General features: G+C 32.0%; 1 protein-coding gene across 3 annotated transcripts; it reads left to right on the plus strand.

Moving 5' to 3' along the window:
* Window positions 1-216: 216 nt before the first annotated feature.
* On the plus strand, window positions 217-7191 carry LOC131955955 (myosin heavy chain, striated muscle). Of its 3 annotated transcripts, none has more exons than XM_059320283.1 (7): window positions 217-437; window positions 2574-2591; window positions 3196-3304; window positions 4921-4971; window positions 5462-5665; window positions 5993-6113; window positions 6276-7191. In XM_059320283.1, exons 1-7 carry the CDS (start codon window positions 340-342, stop codon window positions 7031-7033), a joined length of 1359 nt encoding a protein of 452 aa, XP_059176266.1. In that variant the 5' UTR covers window positions 217-339; the 3' UTR covers window positions 7034-7191. The 3 variants fall into 3 exon arrangements, with proteins under 3 accessions (XP_059176266.1, XP_059176267.1, XP_059176268.1); XM_059320285.1 differs by having other exon boundaries at window positions 328-437; window positions 2524-2591; XM_059320284.1 differs by lacking the exon at window positions 2574-2591 and having other exon boundaries at window positions 6276-7190.
* The last annotated feature ends 4931 nt before the right edge of the window (window positions 7192-12122 follow it).

The following is a 12122-nucleotide window of genomic DNA, read 5'->3' on the forward strand; positions in this document are numbered from 1 at the left end:
ACGAAATCTTGTCCGTATATACTATATAGATCTGGTAGTTTTTAAACATGGAGTAGAATTATTTTACAAAAAAATTCCGTTGTTAATAGATTCCAGATCTATGTATTTTTTAGTATTTCATTTTTTTTTTTAAATAATTTTTAGGCTAAATAATAATTTGGTAATTGTTTTGTAAATTTAAAAACAAGTTACATTTTTTAAAGGTTGGCTAGGAAACGCTTATGTTTCAAAATGGCAACCGTACTACCTTATACAAAGTTAAAGATATTACAATAACTGTTATGAGACAGAACGGGGATTGAGCTTCTGAATAAAGTTTAGTAATTTTATGCATAAACAATGGGTTCTGGTTCTAGTAATCAAATTAATACAGCAGAGTCGTCTTGTTCCAATATCACAATCGAGCAAGGAAGTCACATCTCTCAACCAAAAAGCAGGTTGGAATAATAATTAATTAATTATTAATAGGTCCATTTAAATTAAAATAATTAAATTATTAATGTTAATGACTATTCACCTCAACTCTAATAAAATATTGAGTGGTTTCAGATGCATATGATATGGAAGGGTTTAGAGTAAAGTTATGCATCAATATAATGATTTTTCTAATCTACAACGCCTGTCTCTTCTTAAATTTAAGCCATGCATTATATTGGACATTGCAAAATAAATAGGCATTTTAAAGAGAATATCAAAATTACTTATCTTTTTTTAAAAAGTATGAACAATCCACTATTCAATAGTCAATAAAGTCAATTTAGAATATCTGATACTGATAGGCCTAATATATTACCAGAAAAAAATTCCAAAGTGACTGTGGACCTATCCTTTATAATGAAGTCTTCATTGTGAAAAAAAACTACATGGCAAGCACTTGGCTTGTGATCTCTCACACTTCATCCCTCAAAGTTGAAGTTTTTTAAAACATTAATTAAAAATATTGAATGAGCTCGATTAAATTACAACTTACAAAAACAGTTTTTTTTTAAAATACGAAATAACTGCTACACTTCAGTTTCTAACACTACTTTTTTTAAAGTGCAAAAGTCTGACATTACACTATCTGCATTCCCCCTCCCCCTCATCACACATTGTCACAAAATTCCGTTATTTATGGATGACCTATTAGCCTTTGGTTGTTTTTCTTTTTTTGTGTGTGTGAATTTCTTGTTCAAAAGGTTTAATCAATTTAATAAAAAGTGTATTACATCATTAAATACATTTATGGAATAGTTATAATATAATAGCAAAATCAAAACTGTTATAATAGTTAATTATTTAAAATTAAAATGATTAAAATAAAATATAATTTTGAAAAAGTAAAAATATTTTTAAAACTCTTTGCACCTTTGCCAATTTGCTTGTTATGACAAGGGGTCGTCCATAAATGACGTCACACTCCTAGGGGGGAGGGGGGGTCCGTAATTTTGTGATGGTGTGTGATGAAGGGGAGGGGGGGGGGTTCAGATGGTGCAACATCACACTTTTGCATTATAAAAAAGCAGTTAGAAAACGAATTTTAGATGTTATTTTGCGTTTTAGAAAAGTGTTTTAATATATTGTAATAACAATTGATTAAAATACTCTATTTTGACAGAGTTCAGACAAGATTTTGGAAAAATATAGCAGTTTAAAAAAAAATTTGAGGGGGGGGGGGGGGGTCTGGCTGTTTTTGACGACGTGTGACTGAGGGGAGGGGGAGGTACAACTCGTCAAAAAAAGCGTGACGTCATTTATGGATGACCCCCAAGACAACACACAACTATATTGAGGTTGTTTCCAAGCGAGCATTGCTGATATTAGGATAGTGATACTAGAAAAAAATATCCTTAAGTATGTCATGTACATGTCATATTATTTTTCTAATGGCTTGACTCTCCAGGATATTAAAAATAATTACTTTTGGTCTATATACTTACTTCACTATAATACAAACAACCTATAATAATATAAAGTGGTACCTCGAGATAAGAGTTTAATTCATTCAGTAATATTGCTTGTATGTCAAATTACTCATATTTCAAAGCATTTATCTTTATTTAAACTAATCGAAACAAACTAATTGTTTCCAGCCCCCAAATGCCACCTCACTTGTTTTTTATGTATTCTTTTTTATATGAGAAGTATTTATACTTGAAAATATTGTTTAATAACATAATAAAGGATAATGCAAAGAAAAAAAACTAGTTTTATAAAAGTATTTACCTTGAAAATCAGCTCACTTGAGCTTATGGAAGATGCTGGTGAGGAGTAAGCCCAGTGTTGGGTGGAGAAAATAAGGGAGGCAGCTTCACTTGGTTCGCTCACTTTTAATGCCTATCTCCCTCTATCACATTCATTTACTTACTCATTTCACTCTTAATCCCACACTTTATCACTAAACTTAACAGAATTTAAATTTAAACCTGAATGCTATCTTATAATGTTTTTTTACTGTCATTTGATTTTCATCACTGCTTTTCTTTTTTCTGGTCTTTGCTTTTTTTCACCACGCTTTCCTCACTTCCCCACTTTTCAATGCAGGCCATTAAAATAAACCTGTCCAAGGAGGTTTGTTTTTTCCTCCCTTTCAGAATGTTCAGGAAAGTTAGGTAAGTTTCGTTTAACAGCTTTGATGCACAACCAGTTGCAGCTTTTTCTAGGTGTTTCTTTTCTGCAAATTGTTAAACACCCTCATTTCTAAAAAAAATCTCATATCTTAGGAAACTCATATGTCAAGGTATCACTGTACATCAAGCATACTTTGGTTTTGTTCATGTAGGCCTATTTTATATATATATATATATATATATATATATATATATATATATATATATATATATATATATATATATATATATATATATATATATATATATATATATATATTACATGGGTCTGCCATAATTATTGAACCACAATTATTGTATTTTTAACATTAAAAATGTAAAAAATGTAATTATAAACAGACACAAGCTCAAACATTACAAGTGACAACTTTCATTTAGTGGGTTCATGGGCAGAGGCGTAGCGACCCTTCCCGGCGCCTGGGGACAAACTTTCGATTTGCACCCCCCTCTTAAATTTTTGATTTGCACCCCCCTTCAAGCTTTCAATTTATTTTTCCAACCCATATGCCCCCCCCCCCCTTTGCTACGCCTCTGTTCATGGGTTTTAAATTTAGTATCTTAATTATAACTACTTTATACTTTTCAGGAAGGATTTAAATGGAAAATCTAAAGCAGATGTTGTTAGTTTTGAGAAACCATTACAGAATAATGATGTTCAAAACACATTTAGTTTTTCTAATACTTCTGTAATTAAAGTAAGTAGCGAAACTTTCAGATTCAAGTAGCCTTTTTTTTAAATACAGAACAAAATTTAGCTGCAAACTTATTCAATGCAAATATTTTTCAAATAAATCTTCATTGTATTAGTAAGGGATTAGATTTTTTTTTAAATTTGCAACTTAATTAGAACATTTATTAGATAATGTCTCTTCTTTGACAGTTAGTATAAATACAGAACAAAATTTAGCTGCAAACTTATTCAATGCAAATATTTTTCAAATAAATCTTCATTGTATAAGTAAGGGATTAGATTATACTAACTGTCGAAGAAGAGACATTATCTAATAAATGTTCTAATTAAGTTGCAAATAGTAGTATCTGAAAACAGTTTTGCTAATATGTTATACATTTTAATGTGTATGCAAAATATTTTAACACGTTTTTCTTAACTCAGCTTCGCGTTTATTTGTTTGGTTGTTTGGTTGTTTGGATGTTTGTTGTTAAAATTGACATCGAAAATTAGCCCACTTCTGATTGCTCTAGAGATCTGAAATTTGGAATGCATGCTATTTTCGCCTAACAATTTCAGATGCAATCATAAAAACTAGCAATTAGAGACCTAAATTAGCTTAATTAAATTACGCCCCAAGGACCATAAAATTGAGGACATGATTTCTAAACATACCGACAAGACTGGAGGCCTATTGACACAGTTACTTCGGCCCCAATCGATGTGAGCGCGCTGGCCGTGATCGTATGGTTAGTACTTCGCGTTGTGGCCGCGACAACCCAGGTTCGAATCCTGGTCACGGCATGTAGGCTTATTTAAATTACGCCCTTTCTCTGTTTAAAGCGTATCGGTCGCTCAAGATTTTTAGTCCGTGTATTTATAAACACTTAGTCAAGTCATACTTAATCAAGTCATTAGATAAAGTAGAAAATAAACTATATAAAAAACTTTTTAAAAACCACGTTTTTCATGTGTAGCAACGGACTAAAAAGGAGAAAATAAAATACTTAAAAAAAACTTTTTAAAAAACAACGTTTTTCTTGCGGACTAAAAAGTAGAAAATAAATTTTTCTTTTGTGCTTCCTCGAGCTGTGCAGGTTTTTGTGATGACTGACAAAAAACGTGGGTCGGGAAATTTGATGGTGAACGTACCCACGTTTTTTGTCAGTCATCACAAGAACCTGCACAGCTCGAGGAAGCACAAAAGAAAAATTTATTTTCTACTTTTTATTATTTTATTTAGTGGTTCATTTCTTCCATACTCTTTTACAAATGCATATATAGTATCAAACAGAACATTTTTGAGATCACCCATACAAACCAACCATTCTTTAAAAACCAGTGAAGGCAACAGCAAAACACTGTCTTGGCCAAATATTTATTCAGGATAATGTTTAGCATTTTGGAAAATTAAAAAAAAAACAACTAGTGACTGTTGTAGTGCTTCATTAAAAAAATATCTCCATTATTTAATTTGCCTTTTGCTTTACAGTTATAGTGATTTCTTTTGTGTTTAATTGGAAGATAGGACCTATGGTCATATATGACTATTAGTGTAACATATAAACAAAGCAATACCCAGTAGATTGTTAAAATTATGTAGTTTGTAAATTTTACTTTGACAGTAAATATATATTTTAGGAAGAACCTTGTCAAAACTGCTGTAAAAAGTTTAAAGAGCTGGAACAAGAGGTAAACATTTTTGTGTTATGGAAGCAACTTACTTGTTAGATAATCCTGGGAACTTTCTCTTGAGGTTTTAAGTACCACAATATTCTTCAAACTCTTGTTTTGACAAAAAAATAAACACGTTCTAAACATACATGTTTACATATTTTTTATTTCATCTTAATATTAAAGGTTTTTTTTTGTGCTAATTATCAAAGAAATGCTTGTGTTTTGAAAAATAGTTCAGACTGCCAGACATACAAAAAATTATTTTAAAAAATACTTGGGCCTACTTTTTATGCTGTTTTATAGTGGTTTAAACTTAATTGCATGTCAGTTTATTTTATACATTTTTTTTGGCAAATTCTTTTGTTACCTTTCTGTTGTCTAGGTGATAACAACATTTGTATTTTATTTTTAAACTATTTACATCAATATTTTCAATATTATGAGAACAATGTTGTTCAAAATGTATACTATTGTCGCCTTGATTTTCAAATAACTATTTAAACAGTTAGCTAGAGTGGAAAGTGAAAGGTTGGATTTACTAGATCAAATCCAGCTATTTGAGGAAAGAAGTAAAGAAAAAAATGTGCAAGGGTCCCAGTCAAGTGATAGTTACCCTGCCTTATTTAATGAGTCTCTTCATGTTAAAGACCAGTGTATTTTAAAATTGGAAAAAGACCTTCAGAAAGCTGTAGATGATTCTAACAAAATGGTATGTTTTTGTAAACTAATGTAAAAATATCAGTTTGGTGTAATCGTTTAAGGAAAACTAATTTGACAATAATTTAGAACAAATTTGTTATGCTATCATTTAAACATATCATCCCTCTAACTGAAAACTGTCTGTCTATGGTAAATTGCATATTAATTAAAGTAGCTATAAGTGGCTTTTTACCTTCAGATTAAAAGGTGAAAAATAATTCAGGCCTAATCAATACAACTTTGCCTTAAAATCTTTTAAGCTTTTAAACAATTTCTTTTGCTGATCTATAATATTACAATATTTACATTGCATGAGACAAAATTGTGTATATTACAGCAAAGGAAACTAAAAAAACAAGTCAGAGTGCTTCGAAAACAAATTCAGGAAATGCGTCAAGAAACCTTTATAAATAAAATGGAGGTGAAGGCGCAGCAGAGAGAATTAGAAGAAGAAGAATGTAAGCATATTGTTTCCACTATTATTATAAAATATCATTCCAAGAAATATTTTATATATCTAAAATATCATCTACGCTAATAATTCAGGTTAGAATTGATAGATGTAAGTGCAACTGACAAGTTTGTACTTAATATTCAAACATGGCTTTTTGTCTTTTCAGCTCAGTTTTCAGAGATATCAACTAACAGAAGAGAACTGAAAACTTTAAGCGATTTTTCAATGGATGAAAATAATCACTCTAAGGTTCAGATTGATGAAAATAATCACTCAAAAGTAATTGTAGAGCTTTCTAGTCAGCTGAATGAACAGAATGACTTGATCACAGCATTAGAACTTAGCATTGCTAAAAAAGATTTGAAAATTCAAGAACTTCAAATGGCTCTTGGTAAACAATCAAAGACTACAGATTCTCACAAATCTGACACCTACAAAGCTATACAAAGTGTAACAAATGGTATTTTTTCACACAAAGAGTCAGTCTCTTCTCAAAGCAGTTTAGAAAAAAAAAGACTGAAAAATGTTGAAGATAAACCATTTGTGTGTGACAAAAAGACTAACAAACAAAACATTTGTCCAACTTATCCAAGCTATGAAAGACAACCTAGTGTATTATCAGACTCTGACTCAGACTGGGATGTTAATACTAGTCCACCAAATAATCTATTTTCAAATGAAACACGAGTTAGAAGTGCTGAGTTTACATCAAATAAAGTAAAGGAAGATACTGCTACCAAACCTGCAAGTGCAAGCCCCTTAGACAGTAGAGATAACAAAAGATTACACAAAGTTGAGCAACAGCTTTATGGAAAACCAAACACACCCCTGTTGGCATTTGATAGCAGTAACGATAAAATGAAATCAGGCATCAATTTTGATTCTAGTGCTCTCCTTTTTGTTGATTCATCTAAGCGACTCTAGAACTTATATTTTTATTGAGCAGTTTTATACAATTTTATAAAAATTTAGTTCATTTTGTCCACCAGTGAAAAAGATATCAATTTTTCATAATAAATACTTGATCTGTTGTCCTTTTTTCCACTCTTCTTTTTTAAAATGCAGGTTTCTCTCAAATACTTTTATTGTTTGTTTGTTAAATATAAACTTGGGATGTTACCAATTTACATTTTTTAATTAAAACACTGTTTCACTTTTTTCTTTTATCTTTATGATATCCCCTAAAACTTGCAAACAAATTCAATTTCACTTTTGCAATTTAAGTTTTTTACTTAAAGTTGTGTTCAGATAATAGCAATGCAATATTTTTGTGTGAAATTTGATATCTATACAGGCATATTGGATTTGAGCAATTGATGTTCTAAATTAGCAGATGCATTTTATTGGTGAGAAGGATCCTCTCACAAAGAACAGTTGATGCACTAAATTGCTAAATTTTTAAATCTAGGATAACTAAAACTTGGTTAGTCTAACGATTAAAGCCACATAATGTATTCATTCAGTATTACTTTTTTAAAGTATTTCCTTTGACCCAATTGTATTAAAAATAAAATAAAAATGATGAACTTTTTCTTATATTTTTATTTTGCATTAGACAGTGGTTTGAAACTGGTTTAATTTGATTCAAACAAGAAGGGGCATCAGTAAAAAAGGAAGTTGTCACAATCATTTACTCACTAAACCTACAGCAGTGGTTAACACCACTTCAGCCGTTGGTGGTCCAAAAAATTGCTGTAAAAAATCTTATAAGATGCTCTAATTTAAAAATTATCACTTGATATTGACTTCATTTTTTAATCGTTTTATGATTAATTAACAATATATTATTGCCAGTTGATGAATGAAATCCCAAAAATTACTAAGAGAATTATAAATATTCATCTAGAAGTCATTTTGTTTGCTGAGCAATGTTCTTATCAATGAGATAAAGTTTAAAATCCTTTGGTCATGCAATAGCGTCTGGTGTCTCTCCTCACTCATCTTGAAATTTAGGTCTCAGTGTTCTATTTAACATGGGTTAACAATTAACAATACTTATGTATATGTTCGTCTTGTTATTCATTCAAATATTGAAAATGCCAGTAATGTGGCTAAAGTTTAAAAACCATAAATAGAAACATTTATAAATATGAGTTTTTAATATGTGCACTAAAAAGCGCGGTTGAGAGCTGGACTCGAGTTCGAATCCAGGTTCATGTTGGTAGACCATCCAACCAACTCTGATGGGTACCTAACTCACATTAGGGAAAGTAAAGCCAGCTGGGCATAGTGCTGACCATACTATCTGTAATGGATTGACGAAAGAAGCATGTGGTTGTATATAAAACGTTTATTGGGTCTAACTACATGATGGTACGAGAGAGGACGGAAGTGACGAGAGACACAAAATACACATAAACATGTAAGGGACATCACTCAAGATAACAGTATAAATATAATACTAATACAGAAGAGTGAGTTCCCTTGACTTCACAAGTCTCACTATATTACATCCCTTTACCCTTAGTAAACACAACACATCTCTCAATAGAACAATTTACAGAATCCTAAAATCACCAATTATATTGTAACATGAACACTATGGTAGATTACATCCTTACAAACAATGCACAATATGTTACTATAATAGATTGACGACAGAAGCCTGTGGTTGTATATAACACATTTAATTGGGTCTAACTACCCCACGATGGTAACACACAGAGAGGACGGAAGGAAGTACACAAGGGACATCACTCAAGATAACAATATTATAAATATAACTAATACAGAAGAGTGAGTTCCCTTGACCTCACAATTATTTCAATCTATTACATCCCTTTACCCTTAGAACACAATAACACATCTCTCAATAGAACAATTGATAGTATCCTAAAATCACCAATTATATTGTAACATGAACACTATGGTAGATTACATCCTTACAAACAATGCACAATATGCTACAACATAATCAAAATACAAAACAATAATGTCAAAGTCCTTTTGACCTTTAGAATCATAGGTCTAACTTATTTGGGACTTTGATTGTCCTGCTTGACCTTCTCAGTGGCTTCTGATTTGGTGACTCAAGATTCTGACCATCTGGATTCTCTATCTCAGGAGGTCTAGGATTTAAATCATTAACTCCAGAATTTACATTTTCTGACTCCAGACAACTTGGTTCACTCATATCAACAGAACTTGGTTGTGAAACAAACTGAGTTGGTGTGAACTGTTCAGATTTGGTGGGATTGACAGATTCACACTTATTATCTGCACAAGTTATTTTTAACTTTATAAGGCACAGGTCCTGTACATTGAACAATTTGACCTGGTATCCATTTTTCCTTTCTCCCATAACTTCTTAGATACACATTCTTATTAACACCAAATTCTCTTTCAATGGATGATTTGTCATGATTTAATGGAACTATTTTTGAATTGGCATCTGGAAGTATTATGCTGTTATTCAGATCCTTGACTGACATAGATTTCTTTGATTGATCAATTTCCTCAGGTAATCTGATAGTGCTTTTTGGTAACCAAAAATACTGTTTAAAAGTAATATCCTGGACAATATCACTTTGCAACTGTGATCCAGTATTTGAAGTGGGTGTATTAAATGGCAAAAATCTTTTTTTCTTTTCTTTTGATGTTACCCTTTTAGTTTCTGTAAGTGCTAATGATGTTAGCAAAGTTGTTTGATGATCACGTTCCTTCTTACTAATGTATTTTCTTTAAAACATTTGAAATTGCCATATCACCATAATCATTTATTAAGTTACAAATACTTTGTTTAGGCAACTCTGACTGATAATGGACTGCATCTTCTCCATCTTTTATATTATCTTCACAAAGGTTTTTATTTCTTATTTAATATGGCCTTAAGTCATCATTCACAGACTCTTCAGGCCAACCATTCTTACAGTACTCATATACTTTTATTAAGCACTCATCTTTTTGTGTTTCTCTTTTAATATCATTCACATTTATATTGGAGTTATCCATGATAGTGAAGAGAACAAATACATCTTCTGGTACATAGCTCAGGCTTTGGTTTTTTAAAGGTAATCTACTAAGACTATCTGCACTATTCTCAGATCCAGGTTTGTATTTCAATTCATAATTGTATGCAGTTAGTGTGATAGTCCATCTTTGAATTCTTGGTGAGGCATGCTCAGGTAGGGTTTTGTTTTCTCCAAATAAACCTAGCAATGGTTTATGATCTGTAAAGATGGTGAACTTCCTACCAAACGGAAACTTATGAAATTTCTTAACACCAAAAATGATGCCTAAGCCTTCCCTATCTAACTGAGAATAATTTTTCTCAGCCTGGTTCAAAGATCTATTGGCAAAAGCAATGGGTCTGTCACCCTTCTCATCCATGTGGGACAAGACTGCTCCTACACCATCTGGTGAAGCATCACATGTTAATATAAGTCTTTTCCCTGGGTCATAGTGAGTTAGTAAGGTGTCAGCAGACAAAGCCTCTTTTGCTGTATTAAAAGCAGCTTCTTGTTGTTTACCCCAGTGCCAAGTTGCATTTTTCTGTAGCAGCTTGTACAGTGGTGATAGTTTACCAGACAGATTTCCTATGAACTTTGCATAGTAATTTATCAAGCCCAAAAAAGCTCTTAGTTGTTGAGTATTTTCAGGTTTGGGTGCTTCTTTAATGGCTTTTGTTTTCTCAGGTTGAGGTCTGATGCCTTGCTTGCTTAATATATAACCAAGAAAACTAATTTCTGTCAGCATGAATTGACATTTATCTATGTTTATCTTTAAACCTTTTTCACCAATAATTTTCAAGACTTTATCAAGTGTTTTAAGATGTTCAGTGTCATTCTTACCAGTTATGTACACATTGTCAAAGTACACACAAACATTTGGAATATCCTTAAAAATACTGTCCATGACAGCTTGGAAAATTCCAGGGCTAGATGATATGCCAAAACATAGTCTTTCATATTGGTAGAGTCCTTTATGAGTGTTTATTGTCGTATAGACTTTTGAATCTGGATGCAGTTCTAGTTGAGTGTAAGCATGACTAAAGTCTAATTCAGTGAATTTGTCTCCTCCTGCCAAATTCAAAGAAATTTCCTCAATGTTAGGTATAGGGTACCTATTTAGCTCTATTTGCTTATTCAGTGTAGTTTTATAATCTCCACAAATTCTTATAGAACCATCCTTCTTTAACACTGGCACAATGGGTGTCGCCCAATCGGAATAGTCTACCTTCTTTATAATGCCATTAGATTCCAATCTACTTAGCTCATTTTCAATTTTATTCCTCATTGCATAAGGTGGAACTCTAGCTTTGCAGTATCTTGGATTTGTATCTTTAATGCTTAACTTCACTGTTCTATCATTTAGTAATCCAGAGTTACCAAAAACACATTTATTTTCAGATATAACTTTATCTAGTGAAGTAAGACTAGATTCTTTTACATTCTTCAATGAACAAATACTCTCCCAATTTAACTTAAGATCACTTAACCAGTTCCTACCTAGTAATGGCGGTCCATTTCCTTCAACCACAAGAAGAGGAAGTTTAACACTTTGACCATTATAACTTACATGAACCATACACTCTCCTATTACCGGAACATTGTCACCAGTGTATGTTGTTAAACACTTGTGACACGGCTGTAGAGACACTGATCCTCCTGTGACAGCGTCAAAATCTTTCTTTGTTATGACTGTTAGAGATGCTCCAGTGTCAAGTTGGAAGCTGATGCTCTTACCGTTGATATTAACTTGTACATTGATGGGAGCATGACTTATTGATTTAACAGAGAACAGGTTGAAATCCGGCTGCAAATCAATTTGAGCATTTTCACAGGTAGAGTGGTTCATTGGTTGGGTTAGGTAGTCTTGGTGAGAGTTAACATAGTGCTGCTTTTGGTTGCGGTACTGTCTTGACTGGCTAGATTTAGCAACAGACGAAGACTTTGCAAAGCAGGCCTTAGCAATGTGACCTTGCTTACCGCACTTATAACAAGTTGCAGACTTGAACTTGCACCGATGAGATGCATGGGGACCTTTGCATCGATGACATTTTTGATAATTATTA

This window comes from Physella acuta, unplaced genomic scaffold (genome assembly GCF_028476545.2).
Source record: "Physella acuta isolate Inbredline_101_S28 unplaced genomic scaffold, ASM2847654v3 ptg001118l, whole genome shotgun sequence".
Lineage (NCBI taxonomy): Eukaryota > Metazoa > Mollusca > Gastropoda > Physidae > Physella > Physella acuta.

Coding starts and splice junctions, on each gene's coding strand:
- LOC131955955 (XM_059320283.1), top strand. CDS start 340: ATGGGTTCTGGTTCTAGTAATCAAATTAATACAGCAGAGTCGTCTTGT. Junction 3,305..4,920: donor CTAATACTTCTGTAATTAAA/GTAAGTAGCGAA, acceptor TATATATTTTAG/GAAGAACCTTGTCAAAACTG. Junction 4,972..5,461: donor TTAAAGAGCTGGAACAAGAG/GTAAACATTTTT, acceptor CTATTTAAACAG/TTAGCTAGAGTGGAAAGTGA.